Raw genomic sequence first — 14,567 nt, 5'->3', positions numbered from 1 at the left:
TGGCATTTTAGAACATCATGCTGCACAGATTCACTCATCTCATAACGATCTGATAGGGTCATCCCATTCACTCTACCCAATGCATCCAATCCAAACCTTTGGGAACGTTTACAAAGTGATGTAATCCTGTCAGCTGACAAACGAGGACATCCCATTGAGTTTGGACAGCATACAAGAGAGGAAGGCTGGGTGCCTTCCTCTGCAGTCTGGAGCTCAGCCCGGCGTGGTGCACTCAGAGCCGAGGGAGACCAGGGACCTGAGAGGACATGTGAAGCTTTCTGCTGTCTGTCTTTGAGGAAGCAGATTACTGCGTGTCTGAGGAAAGTTTCAGTGCTCCGCTACCCGCACTGTACTCGCAGACATATCACACTGTGCAAAGCTCACAGAGACAGCAGTCGGTGCACCTGCGCACACTCCACAGACATGGTCCCTCTTCTAATTCTTCTTCTTATGATGCCCTGTGATGCACAGCACCAGGAGGTAAGTGGAAATGTTAAGAGCTGTGAATGCCAGTATAATAAAGTGTATTTGTGTTAGTGTGGCAGAGTAAGTATTAAATATAAGTATTAAGCATAACCTTAACCATAACCAAGGTTACTACTTTGATTGGCTGGTGGGGCACTGTGGGTGAACTCTGGAGTGAGTTACTTAGCCTGCTTTGCTTCACTTAATGACATCAGCAGAATGAAGGAATGATGTGAGCAGTGTCCTCATGCTCACAGATGCTGAATAATATTAGAGTTCTCTCAGTCTTAGCTTTTATCTGCTCAGAACGTGAGATCCGTGGAGAAGATCAGAGGGTAGAATTTTGCTTCTTTTATTAGCACAGCTGGTTTTAACACCTTGATTGGGATTTGAAATAAGAAAAAATAGTGTGTCAGTTAATTGTTTGTTCACAGTTGCTTAATTTTCAATCATTACATATTCATAAATAATTATAGCTTTATATGGGATGAATGTAATGGTAATTTATTCATATCTAAATTCATTCAGTTTTTAATTTCTGTATTCTAATTTGATCGTTTGATTGTATGTCTACAACAGTATGATTTGTCTTGGGCCAGGGAAACTGGTGTAATCCTGTCCCAGCAGGTCTGTGCAGCGTAATAAATAATCTCATTCATTATTTATTAATCAATTATGTATATATTATTTACATATGTGACAGATGTGAGTTAGTGAGATGTGAGTGAGTATATATATATATTTGGCAGTTAGAATGCACAGCAGTTAAATGGCAACTATAGTAAACAAATTGTAGGCGTGCTGAAATACACAAACGGAACGGTTCTCTCGCCCTTCAGAAGCATCAGGGCCGCTGCGATGAGGTGCGTGTCCTGCGATTCTCCACCCCCTGCACCTCCTGCGCTGTCACGCCCACAGCTTTGTGCCCTGTCGGCTCTCGCAAAATCACGAAGGACATGGGGACAGCTAACTGCACGTACGCGCCCCCTTCCAGCTCATCTCACTCACAGACAGAGACCAATTCCAACCTTCACTCACAGACAGAGACCAATTCCAACCTTCACTCACAGACGGAGACCCATTCCAACCTTCACTCACAGACAGAGACCAATTCCAACCTTCACTCACAGCCAGTGCCTCATTCAAAACTTCACTCACAGATAGAGCTCCATTTCAACTCATTCACTCATAGAGTGGATCAATAAATCTGCAGACAGAGACACTGACAGGATGAACACTCGCTCACAGACAGGATTTGCTGTGAGAAGTGAAAAGCTGCTGATGTTATAACCATAAAGGCCAGAGTGTATCTCAGAGTCTAATGCTCCAACTCTTTCAGCTGTTGATGGTCCAACATCACAGTACTGGATACTCTGCATCGGTGATCTGCAGTATCAGTCTTGTTTAAAGACTGAAGACAAGACTTTCAATGTTGCATTAGGAAGCAGTGAGGCTGACAGTGCTGGTCTGTGACACATGCACCCTATCCCAGCCCACACTGACTGGCCCATGGTGTGTGTTGCAGGTACACAGTGAACATCGGTGGGCATTCCAGGCAGCTACCTGGCTGCAGGCACACCTGTGAGAGGAAGGTGACGGAGCACAGATGCTGTCCTGAGGCCTGGGGCCCTCTGTGTTTGCGTGAGTGTTCACCCTGCTGTGGTCCTGCTCTCAGGTACCGGTCTGCTCTTTGCTCAGGTGATCTCACCTGTCTGCCCTGTCTTCCCAGCATGCCCCAGCTGGTCTGGTCGCGTCTGCAACTGGCACGGGACCTGCATGGATGGGGCCAACAGGAATGGGACGTGTGTCTGTGAGGCGAGTCTTACAGCCGCATGGCCCCCCTCACACCACCTACTGCTGACATCACAACACGTCTCTGTCAACATTATTATTATATATTACATATATCCACGGTAACGGGACGTGTGTCTGTGAGGCGAGTCTTACAGCCGCATGGCCCCCCTCACACCACCTACTGCTGACATCACAACACGTCTCTGTCAACATTATTATTATATACTACATATATCCACGGTAACGGGACGTGTGTCTGTGAGGCGAGTCTTACAGCCGCATGGCCCCCCTCACACCACCTACTGCTGACATCACAACACGTCTCTGTCAACATTATTATTATATACTACATATATCCACGGTAACGGGACGTGTGTCTGTGAGGCGAGTCTTACAGCCGCATGGCCCCCCTCACACCACCTACTGCTGACATCACAACACGTCTCTGTCAACATTATTATTATATACTACATATATCCACGGTAACGGGACGTGTGTCTGTGAGGCGAGTCTTACAGCCGCATGGCCCCCCTCACACCACCTACTGCTGACATCACAACACGTCTCTGTCAACATTATTATTATATATTACATATATCCACGGTGAGGCAGTGATGCATGGTGTTGTAGTTCTGTGGAAGTTTATCACCGTTTCATTGCTCTGCTCTCCTAGGAGGGTTTTACAGGGTTTGCTTGCCAGGAATGTAAGAACAAGAACACTTACGGGGATCACTGCACCTCAGGTAAAATCTATTCCCACACATACTGCCATCTGCCATCGGCGAAATCTGTTTCCTCATATAGTGCCATTGCGTAAAAACTGTCCATGGAGACTATAACAGTGTAACTTCATCTCTGCAGTGTGTAACTGTGTTCATGGAGAGTGTAACCATGGGCCCAGTGGTAATGGAGAGTGTTACTGTCAGCCACCCTACCATGGACCCAGGTGTGATCAAGGTAAAGACTCCCCAATAACCTTCATCATCATCATCATCATCATCACTTCTGTCATGGTTCTCCATGATGCATATATTCATTTTTTCTCATTTTTAAGTTGCTTAATGTGCTTTTAGTGGATGAGGTGACTGTGCAGCACATTAACACAGTGGCCCTGGACCAGGATGCTGTAATACACTCCCTCTGTTAAACAGAGAGCCAGTCCTGTAAGAACTGCAGCCTTCACTCCTACTGCAAGCAGACCGGGGGAACTGCAACCTGCGAGTGCCTGCCAGGGTTTAAGAAGACTGGCCTCACCTGCACAGGTAACACTGCCCGATCACAGCTCAAATGGCCTCACCTGCACGGGTAACACTGCCCGATCACAGCTCAAATGGCCTCACCTGCACGGGTAACACTGCCCGATCACAGCTCAAATGGCCTCACAACACTGCCCGATCACAGCTCAAATGGCCTCACCTGCCCAGGTAACACTGCTTGATCACAGCTCAAATGGCCTCACCTGCACAGGTAAAACTGCCCGATCACAGCTCAAATGGCCTCACCTGCACAGGTAACACTGCCCGATCACAGCTCAAATGGAAAAGAACCTCTGTTATCACGGCAGGCCCTGAATGTCATGGATGACATTTATTGGCTCAGTTCTGAGCTGATCTCACCCTGAGATTGATCTCACCCTGAGACTGAGATAGAGTGAGCCTTTTCCTCACAGCTACAGGGCTGTATGACCACAGATAGAGTGAGCCTTTTCCTCACAGCTACAGGGCTGTATGACCGCAGATAGAGTGAGCCTTTTCCTCACAGCTACAGGGCTGTATGACCGCAGATAGAGTGAGCCTTTTCCTCACAGCTACAGGGCTGTATGACCGCAGATAGAGTGAGCCTTTTCCTCACAGCTACAGGGCTGTATGACCGCAGATAGAGTGAGCCTTTTCCTCACAGTTACAGGGCTGTATGACCACAACACACGTTTACAGCATTGTGGCGTTTCATGTTGCTCTGGCACATTGTGGCAACCCTATTTTAGTGTCAACGTTGAAAAAAAATTTCCCGAAAGTGCACAATGTTAAAACAGAAGGGAGAAAAGGAGAGGCATGTGTTTTAACACAGAGCACCGCTGCAGATCCCACGCACTGCTGAGGCCCCGGAAGACTGACGGATGCATGCCTGTTTCTGCATTTCTGCACCTGCAGGGGCGATGTGCTCGCTGGACGTGTGCGATCAGAATGCTGAGTGCACCGAGCTGGGCCCCAGACGCTACCAGTGCAGGTGTAACGCAGGCTATGAGGGGAACGGCCGAGTGTGTTCCCCGCTGAACCCCTGCACCACTGATAACGGGGGCTGTCCCACCGACTCAACCGTCTGCATGTACACCAGCCCCGGGAGGGTGAGTGCCCCACCCCCCCTCATTCACAGGGATAGGTCAAAGGTCAAAGGCCAATGGCCAGTTATCCCCTAGTGATATATTGATGGTGATAGAGTAATGACTGATGTTTCTTCTCTACGTTTTCAAAAAACACATCCTTGTGAAAAGGTGTCAAGGTCAGGTCATCAGGACAGAAGGATGTTTGGTTCTGAAGATTAACGTGTATCAGAACCTCCTTTCAGTCACAAACAAAAGAACTCAAAGGACGATGATACTACGCGAAATAACCAGTTTTGAGAGGTGTGTGCACGCACTCTCTGATGGTGTGCATCTCCCCACAGTCTCGCTGTGTGTGTAAGAGTGGGTACGAGGGCTCCACCCCTGAGACAGGGTGCAGGCTGAAGTCAGCTTGCAGAGAGAGCACATGCCACAAGACAGCCCGGTGCCAAACGGGTCAGAATGGACTGCCTGCGTGAGTAACGCCCCAGACTGCTGCTACGGCTAATACTGCTTCTGCTAATGCTACAACTGCTGCTGTTGCTTCTGCTGATACTGCTACAACTGCTACTATTGCTATTGCTGCTACCACCACCACTGTTGTTACTGCTACTTGTGAAGCTGGCCAAAACTTCTCCCATAAAAACTAAATGGACATGTTCAAAGAAGTATCATTTTTTTAAAATAAATGCATCAGATTAAAACTGATAAAACAGGCAAAGATGAAAAGGTAATAAGGACTGAACTGTATAAACTCAAGGATTAAACCACCCTCCCTGGATCTGTCCTTGCTTCCTTCTCTGTTCACGTGACCCAGCCCTTTCAATGCCTGCTGGGTGTGGCATCTCAATTAAACAATTTACCGATTAGCCAATGCCCTGCCAGCCTGACTCACATTCTCATGCTTTTACTGTTTGGTGGTGAACCTGGCAAAAACGCTTCTCATCATGAGGTTTCTCAATGAGAAACACACAGGGTTGTAAGATAGATACGATAACATAAGATAACACTTTACTGATCCCCAGGCGGGGAAATTAAGCATATTTATACACACATAGAAGAATAAAAACAGGAAAGAAAAAAGTGTCCATAGTGAAGACTGCACCTTTACACTACTACTGCTACTATTACTGTTACTGCTTCTGCTACCGTTACTGCAGCTTCTGCATCTTCATTGCATCATTTTTCATGAGTGCTTTTGGCAGACACACATATCCACAGAGATTTGCAAGGTTCCTAAGGTGAAAGGAGATGTATGGGGGTTGTGTTTGAAAGGAGATGGGTACATGTGTGAAAGGAGATGGATACATGGGTGAAAGGGATGGGTATATGGGTGAAAGGGATGGGTATATGGGTGAAAGAGGATGGGTATATGGGTGAAAGAGGATGGGTATATGGGTGAAAGAGGATGGGTATATGGGTGAAAGGGGATGGATATATGGGTGAAAGGGATGGGTATATGGGTGAAAGAGGATGGGTAAATGGGTGAAAGGGGATGGGTATATGGGTGAAAGGGGATGGGTACATGGGTGAAAGAGGATGGGTATATGGGTGAAAGGGATGGGTATATGGGTGAAAGAGGATGGGTATATGGGTGAAAGAGGATGGGTATATGGGTGAAAGGGGATGGGTATATGGGTGAAAGGGGATGGGTACATGGGTGAAAGGGATGGGTACATGGGTGAAAGGGATGGGTATATGGGTGAAAGGGGATGGGTATATGGGTGAAAGGGGATGGGTACATGGGTGAAAGGAATTGAGTGCCACATGAATGAAAACAAGGCAGGGATATAACCCTACTTTCAGCTTTTCAGTACCTGCTTTCAGGATGAATTTACTGCTCAGAGCTCTTCAAGAAAGGAGCAGATCTAACAATGATCTATAAGAACAACATTAGGTTATATCATGATACCTTACACACTGTGAATCTTGTTAGCTTTGTTTGCTTACACTTAATTATGCCACTTTGGTCAAGCTGAGTATAGTTTAAATCGTATGTGCACACCCTGAGCTCCTTGGGAAACACCTTTTTTAGATGCACCTGCGATGCCGAGCAAATTGGTGATGGCAGACGTTGCTATGGTAACATCTTGGAGAGGGTCTTGGAACTGGACCGAGAGGGACCGCTGAGAGGAAACCTGACCGGGGCCATCCAACTTTTCGGTGATGACTTTCATCAAAATTAGTGACTGGACTTCACACATCTCCCTTGTCATGTAGCCTTGAACCATACAGGGGTGGAGTTTGAAACAGTATTCACTGAATTTCTCGATCACTGTTATTTATTCACATGCTTGGCAGGGCGGCTGGGTTTATGAAGGGGCATAATCAGCATGTTGTGTTTTCAGAGAAAGGATGCCAGTTGACCCTGAGCAAGCATGGCCCTTTCACTGCCCTCGTACCACCACTCAGACAGCCACTGACTGTGAGTGCAACACCACACTCATCCTCACACTCACACTCACACTCACACTCACACTCACACTCACACTCACACTTACTCTCACACTCACACCTATCCTCATACTCACACTCACACTTACTCTCACACCCATCCTCATCCTCACACTCACACTTACTCTCACACTCACACCCATCCTCACACTCACACTCACACTCATACTCACACTCACACTCACACTCACACTCATCCTCACACTCACACTCACACTCACACCCATCCTCACACTCATCCTCACACTCATGCTCACACTCACACTCACACTCACGCTCATCCTCACACTTACTCTCACACTCACACTCAGACTCACCCTCATGCTCACCAGTATGTAATATTTATCAATAGGCATTTATACGAGATAAACTCAGCCAGAACTCTCTGAGAAAATGTATCTCTCTTTCAGCAGTGCTCCTTATCGTTTATGTCCATGTCTGAAATGCTTTTTTCTATTTTCTGCTTGAAGAGTGTTTCAGAGAGGTTATTGTGCAGACATCACCTGATCCCTGGTCAGAAAATACTGAATCAGCTGCAAGGCAATGACTTTTGGACACTTGGTGGAGAACAGGTTCGATTCCGTGATGACAAGGTACTGATGCTCTGCAGGGCAGTCTGATGAAGAATGTTCCATAAGATGTGAAAATTCACTCCTGCTGTTTGATGTAAAATTGTGTACAGGTTCTATCAGTTGTTATATATCATGCAGGTGTGCTACCAGATGTGACAGCACACACCTGTAGAACAGGTGAGGCTGAGCTCTGTTTGTGCTTCTGTTGCTACAGACATTCCTCTTTGTGAAATCACCGTACACATTTTACTCAGTTGTGCAAAGTGATATTCCTGCAGCCAATGGAATCATTCACATTATCAACGGGCCCATTACAAACATAGACCCCGGCACTTCAAACAATAAGGTAAAGCAGATAAAATATTTTTTTCTCTTTCTGCCTTTTTTCTTCCGCAGTGACCAGTCTGTACCAAGTAATTTTTTTTTTTTATTTCAGGTTGAAAATAAGACGATAGGTGAGATTCTCGCAAGTAATCCGAAGTACAGCTCATTTCAGTCTCTGGTGGACGTAAGTGTTTTCACTGGAAACCCTTGTTTGGAAGCTGGGCTGTGAGATGCTAGAGGCATTTAATTGAGCTTTACTTTACATAGCAAACATGCTTATTTTCTTTAGTTTAAATTCTCTACATGGATTTCAAATATTGTTATTTGTGCATCACTATCAGTAGTAATAGAGCACTTATCATTAGTTGTACTCTTATTAATAACAATTCTCTAATATTAATAACATTATTAGAATTATTTCTTTGCAGCCATAACTGAGAGTGACTTTTGGTGCATTGTAGTAAATACAATTAATCAATATAAATCAAAAAATTTGGATAGATCAAGACCAAATTACACATCTCTGTAACCCAGGCTTAGAGTGATAAAAATCATGGAAATATGCATGAACAAAGTAAATTCTCTATGTGTGGCATCCACAATGTGCTGTCCTGTGCATGAAGTATAACAGGGAGAAAACTGTGTAGGCTGGAAACAGGTTTAGGGCACAGGGTTTTGGGGTCAGGGTTTGGGGGATAGCGATTTGGGGGATAGGGTTTTGGGGTCAGGATTTGGGGGATAGGGATTTGGGGGTTGTGATGAGAGGGTGTCTGGTTCTGCAGAACTGTGGGATTCCGCTGCCTCTGAATGGTGCTGGCCCGCTCACTGTGTTTGTCCCAACGAACGAGGCTTTGGACAGGCTGAGCGACGGCACACTCACGTACCTGCTGACAGAGGTGAGACACTGAGGAGCATGAGAGAGTCAGCCTGCAGCCTGCACGTATTTGCTCTGTAGAGACAGCGTGAGAGAACAGAACAAACAGGCAGAGAACATGCAGCACTAACAGCTGCATTTACATTATTGGCATTTAGTAAGTGGTTTTTATCCAGAACCATGTACATCAATTACCGTGTTTTTTTTTTTAACAATGTTATCTGTTTATGCAGCTGGATATTTATTGAGGCAATTGTAGGTTAAATACATTGCCCAAGGGTACAGCACCAATGTCCCCATGGGGAACCGGTAACCTTTCGGTTAGGAGTCCTGTTCCTTAACCACTATGCTACACTGTCGCCCCAGGTTTAGGTGGGAGATTAGGGTCACTAAGGCAGAGTTTGGCTGTTTCAGAAGAGCTTTGGTGTAGAGGCTTGGCTGATAACCAGTAGTTCTCCCTGTGGAGCATAACAAGTTTGAATGAAGTGAGGAAGACAGGGTAAAAACGTGCACAATGGTTAGTGCTGCAGTCCTTTGTGCTGAATTGTAATGTTACTCGTCTGAATTAAATTCCAGCCAGTCTCACATTAAAACCGTGAGCCAGGTGATCATAAGTGAGTAAATTGTTTTAAATGCTGCTCTCTGTTCTTCCTGCAGGGCAAGCACAAACTCCAGGAGCTTCTGAAATACCACGTGTTCCCAGGAGCCATGGTAAGAGAGCACTCACTGTTACAGGTGTGCGCCTGTGAGGGATGGGAACATCACCTGGATGCAAACGTTTACAGCAACAGAAGACATTTCATGTTTAAACAAGCCCTGGAGACATAGAGGAGAGAATGATGCAGAGTGTGTCCTTCTCCCAGGTCACAGTGGAGGAGCTGATGATGAAGGCTGAGGTTCAGACGATGGCCAGGGTTCATATCTCCGTTTCCTGCTCTGAGGATGTGAGTTACTCTGATGAGTTACGGATTCAAATGCTTCAGCTACAAACAGTCGTGTTAGTTGTGTATGTAAATATGTACAGGAGATCCTCATCATTCACAGGGTTTACTTTCTAAAGATCCCAGAGGACAGGGAAATGGGCAGATATTGTACTGTAATAATATTGTACTGTAATACTTTCATAATAAAGACTTATGCACAAGGGGGAATTGTTTCCATTTTCAAACAAATGTGTAATAATCTTATTGTAAGGAGCAGCAGGGCGAATCCAAGCACACAGATGGCTCAGGACACGGTAGGCTTGGTTCAAAGAAAATAACATTTCCTTTACAGAGGACTCAGGAGAGAGCAAAACAGGCTTGGTACAAGAACTCACACAAAACAAGCATGGCAACTCAAGACTGAGCAGGTGGACCATTGGCAGGGCTTAAATATCAGAGAACGCTGGTGAAACCAATAACTAATTAACACAGGTAAAGGACATTAACAAAATGATACACAGAAGTCAGGAAGTTATGAGGCCATCTGGTAGTCATCTCAGGAAGCAGCAGCCAAATACCTAAATAATAAAAATGATACCTATTATAAATGCATATAATATGCAAATGATTATATGAGGCTGGGGGTTGGCCTGGGAGCAGAGAAGGAAGCAGAGATGTGAAGTGTCTCCACGGTCCACACTGTGTCTCTGCATACAGGGGAGGATCCTGGTCGATGGGGTGCCGTTACACGCCACGGACGTGTTTGCGGCCAATGGCATCATCCACCTGATTGACGGCGTTTTGGCGCCAAACACCATCACGCCACTCCTGCCGCACAGGTGTGACGTGGCGGGGAGCAGGATCGCTGTGGTGAGCCCCACACCTGTTTCCAGGTGTCCCGCAGCCATGGTCAGAAGAAATTAAAGTATTCTGGTGATTGGGCTGTGTGATATGTGCTTGATGAATTCAGTTTAAAAATTGAAATCAATGCCTCCATCAAATGAAATGAGAAAAAACGCCACATTTGTGCCAAGCACTTCCAACCTGTGGGAAGCCCCATGCCACAGTGCTTCAGTGGATGTCTGTCACATAAGTGGTTAACATGTAAAATTTACATTGCAAGTATATGCAAGTTTGTAAGTCCTGGCTAAGGTTATCTGCTAATGATAAAAATGTATTTCTGTGCTTTGCCTCCAGGGGGAGTGTGTGAGCTGCAGTGAACTGCAGAAGACCCAGTGCCCACCCGGGAGCACTGAGCTGGTAAAGCAGCACACCTGAGGGGGGGGATTTGCCCTTTCAAATGCACAGCATGAGCTGCTGTTAGACGGGGGGGGGGGCATCTGAATATATGAGCTGTTGTTAGACGGGGGGGGTGCAGTTAGACCGGGGGAGGGCAGTGCCATCTGAATATATGAGCTGCTGTTAGACGGGGGGGGGGCTGTGCCATCTGAATATATGAGCTGCTGTTAGACAGGGGGGGGGGCTGTGCCATCTGAATATATGAGCTGCTGTTAGACGGGGGGGGGGCTGTGCCATCTGAATATATGAGCTGCTGTTAGACGGGGGGGGGGGCTGTGCCATCTGAATATATGAGCTGCTGTTAGACGGGGGGGGTGCCATCTGAATATATGAGCTCTCAGTGAACTGTCTCTTCCACAGGAGGGTCATCTCAAAGGCTGTATGTACCAGCATCTTCCTGACGTCCCTGTGTACAGCATGAAGGGTTGTGCCAAATACTGCAACATCACCGTAATGGTGAGCTTCCATTGGCTTAGTGGGAGCAGGAGCACGGCCTATCGCAGCTGCTATTGGTCATCTAAGAGCAGGAACAAGGCCTATCGCAGCTGCTATTGGTCATCTAAGAGCAGGAACACAGCCTATCGCAGCTGCTATTGGTCCTCGGGGAGCAGAAAGCCTCATTAGTCTTGCGTTGGGCATGTAGTATGGGTTTTTGGTGTAGTTCTAGTCCTTGTGTCTGAGTCGGATGTTCCTGGCCTTTGCAGAGAATAGAGTGCTGTAAGGGTTTCTATGGCGAAGACTGCAAGCCTTGCGTGGGTGGCTTCCAGCATCCCTGCCATGATAAAGGCCAGGTAAGCAGGAACTCTCACCTGTGCAAATGCTGCCTCAATGTGGCCACTTGCCTGTGGGAGAGATTTCCCTCTCTGAGACTCTTAGATAATGCCATCCCTAATCTCTCTCTATTTCACCTTGCATAAGGGGCTGGATTTAAGGCCAGAACCAATCAGATGTGATCAGAGAAACTCTTCCCACATTCCCCAGAATCCTCTGCTCTGCAGTGTTGCAGGCCTCAGTGATCGCTTAGGGCCCAATGCTTTACCCACAGTGCATTTCCAATGTACAAATCAACCCCGTAAGGACCTTGCCTTGACAGCACACTTGGTGCATGCAGTTAAACACTCTTAGTCAGTCTTATGGATTGTTCCTGAGCGTTTTGGTGTGAGCGTTTCGGTGTGAGCGTTTCAGTGTGAGCGTTTCGGTGTGAGCGTTTCGGTGTGAGCATTTTGTTGCTGCTGGCGTTACACCCCCCCAGTGCAGGGACGGTATCCATGGAGATGGATCCTGCATCTGTATGCCTGGGTTCACGGGCGTGGACTGCCAAACCTGTGAGAAGGAGAGCAAGTGCGGGGAGAACTGCGATGAAGGTGAGCACCAAGCACCCCTCAATCCCACCCTCACACAAACTCCCCAACCCACCCCCCACTCTCAACCCCCACCCTCAACCCCCCAACCCCCACCCCCAACCCCCATCCTCAACCCCAGTCATCACCACAGCTTTTTGGGCTGACGCTCAGGTCGCTTTAGCATTAAATGCATCACTGCAGTAATGAAGCTGTGAGCCGCTCCTGCTGAAGGCTGTGTGTGTGGTGTGTCTCCTCAGACTGTCTGTGTGAAGGCTGTGTGTGCGGTGTGTCTCCTCAGACTGTCTGTGTGAAGGCTGTGTGTGCGGTGTGTCTCCTCAGACTGCCTGTGTGAAGGCTGTGTGTGCGGTGTGTCTCCTCAGACTGTCTGTGTGAAGGCTGTGTGTGTGGTATGTCTCCTCAGACTGTCTGTGTGAAGGCTGTGTGTGTGGTGTGTCTCCTCAGACTGTCTGTGTGAAGGCTGTGTGTGCGGTGTGTCTCCTCAGACTGTCTGTGTGAAGGCTGTGTGTGCGGTGTGTCTCCTCAGACTGTCTGTGCGTCCACGGCGTGTGTGACAACCGGCGCGACGGCAAGGGTCTGTGCAAGAAGGGGTCCTGCCAGAAAGGATACTGGGGCGACCTGTGTGACCTGACGGAGACGCTGTGCTCCTTCGACCGCTACACCCTGTGCCACTACCAGGCCAGCTGTGTCTACGACCCGGAGAGGGGCAGCATGCAGTAATCACTGACACTCTTATCCAGAGCAACTGACATCGCTCACAGTTTTTTACAATGTTATCCATTTATACAGCTGGATATTTACTGAGGCAATTGTGGGTTAAGGGTACAGCATTAGTGCCCCAGTGGGGAATCAAACTGGTAACCTTACGGTTACAAGTGTGGCTCCTTAATCACTATGCTACACTGCTGGCCCTCTGTTCACTGACCCACTGTGCTCTGCTGGGGTGGCCTGCACTCCTGCCGCTTACCCTCTGTCTGTGTGTGCTGCAGGTGCGTGTGCCATCAGGGCTACGAAGGGGACGGGGTTACCTGCGTACCTGCGAACCCCTGCCTCAGACCCGACCGTGGCGGCTGCGACAGGAACGTAAGAAGCTCCCGTTAAAGTTTGTCATCCTGCCTTTATGCAGGATGCCTGGCCTGAGTGCGCTGATCTGTGGGAGTGCTACACTGACAGAGTGTGTGTGTGCGCGTGCATGTGTGTGTGTGTGCGCGCGTGTGTGTGTGTGTGTGTGTGTGTGTGTGTGTGTGTGTGTGTGTGTGTGTGTGTGTGTGTGTGTGCGCGTGTGTGTGTCCAGGCGCAGTGTGCATATGATGCAGACCAGGGCAACACCTCCTGTGTGTGTGGAGAGGGCTGGACAGGGGACGGGATGGTCTGCACCCCAATCAACAACTGCCTGCTGGCCTCCCACGGAGACTGCCACATGCATGCCGACTGCAGGTACCTGGGACCCGGGCAGGTATGCCTAACCACTCCCTGGCCACCTGACTAACCCCACTCACCCCAGACTGATTGGCTGATAAAGTGTTGTGTGTGTTAATGGCAAGAGATTTAGGTTCTTCTAGCTCTCCTGAGATATGACGCTTTTCATCGCTGTCCGATCCCTGCCCTGCCGGGCGTCCTGGCTTACTGACTCCTCTCTCATCTGCAGAGTGACTGCGAATGCAGGTCTGGATTCAGGGGAGATGGGACACACTGTGAGCCAGTCAACCCCTGTCACTATGGCAACGGTGGCTGTCACATCCTGGCACGTGGGAACATTCAGTTCATTTATATTTGGGGGACCAATTAAAGCGATATTGTCCCCACTTTATTTTTAATCCAATGTATTGTACATTTTAATGAGGGTTAGACGTGAAACCCTGAACTCTGAGTCTGTCCGGTCAGTGTGTGTGGTTTAAATGACCGGTGTGTTTGTGCTGCTTTAGGCCACCTGCACGTTCTCAGGAAACGAGACGCACACCTGTGAGTGTGCGGATGGGTATTCTGGGAACGGAACCATATGCTACGGAAGCATACTTATGGTATGTGAATTCTCCCCAGCGCTGCGCTACACCATAAACTCCACTATTTGTTGATATTATTGTTAGCTTAAATGTGCTCAGCAAAGAAGAACCAGATACCAGATAAAGTACTGTATTTTATCAGAGAACAGTTGCAATAAACACTTTGCTTATTGTGTGA

General features: G+C 47.7%; 1 protein-coding gene across 1 annotated transcript in view; it reads left to right on the top strand.

Moving 5' to 3' along the window:
* Positions 1-223: 223 nt before the first annotated feature.
* LOC118780243 (stabilin-1-like) overlaps positions 224-14,567 on the top strand; it is a 31,529-nt gene continuing 17,185 nt past the window's right edge. The window contains exons 1-27 of the mRNA XM_036532652.1: positions 224-480; positions 1,305-1,441; positions 1,991-2,106; positions 2,195-2,280; positions 2,933-3,002; positions 3,121-3,216; positions 3,411-3,521; positions 4,410-4,603; positions 4,924-5,054; positions 6,615-6,742; positions 6,928-7,004; positions 7,504-7,626; positions 7,820-7,951; positions 8,042-8,113; positions 8,712-8,825; positions 9,461-9,514; positions 9,667-9,747; positions 10,444-10,596; positions 10,924-10,986; positions 11,386-11,481; positions 11,730-11,816; positions 12,278-12,389; positions 12,913-13,102; positions 13,376-13,469; positions 13,681-13,842; positions 14,035-14,130; positions 14,312-14,407. Of these exons, the coding sequence (XP_036388545.1) occupies positions 424-480; positions 1,305-1,441; positions 1,991-2,106; positions 2,195-2,280; positions 2,933-3,002; positions 3,121-3,216; positions 3,411-3,521; positions 4,410-4,603; positions 4,924-5,054; positions 6,615-6,742; positions 6,928-7,004; positions 7,504-7,626; positions 7,820-7,951; positions 8,042-8,113; positions 8,712-8,825; positions 9,461-9,514; positions 9,667-9,747; positions 10,444-10,596; positions 10,924-10,986; positions 11,386-11,481; positions 11,730-11,816; positions 12,278-12,389; positions 12,913-13,102; positions 13,376-13,469; positions 13,681-13,842; positions 14,035-14,130; positions 14,312-14,407 (2,928 nt within the window). The 5' untranslated portion in view covers positions 224-423. The remainder of the gene's footprint in view (positions 481-1,304; positions 1,442-1,990; positions 2,107-2,194; positions 2,281-2,932; positions 3,003-3,120; positions 3,217-3,410; positions 3,522-4,409; positions 4,604-4,923; positions 5,055-6,614; positions 6,743-6,927; positions 7,005-7,503; positions 7,627-7,819; positions 7,952-8,041; positions 8,114-8,711; positions 8,826-9,460; positions 9,515-9,666; positions 9,748-10,443; positions 10,597-10,923; positions 10,987-11,385; positions 11,482-11,729; positions 11,817-12,277; positions 12,390-12,912; positions 13,103-13,375; positions 13,470-13,680; positions 13,843-14,034; positions 14,131-14,311; positions 14,408-14,567) is intronic.

The sequence above is a fragment of the Megalops cyprinoides genome, chromosome 7 (assembly GCF_013368585.1).
Source record: "Megalops cyprinoides isolate fMegCyp1 chromosome 7, fMegCyp1.pri, whole genome shotgun sequence".
In the NCBI taxonomy this organism is placed as follows: domain Eukaryota; kingdom Metazoa; phylum Chordata; class Actinopteri; order Elopiformes; family Megalopidae; genus Megalops; species Megalops cyprinoides.
Note: the sequence above shows the minus strand (reverse complement) of the source record. Positions and strands in the feature narration are given on the sequence as shown.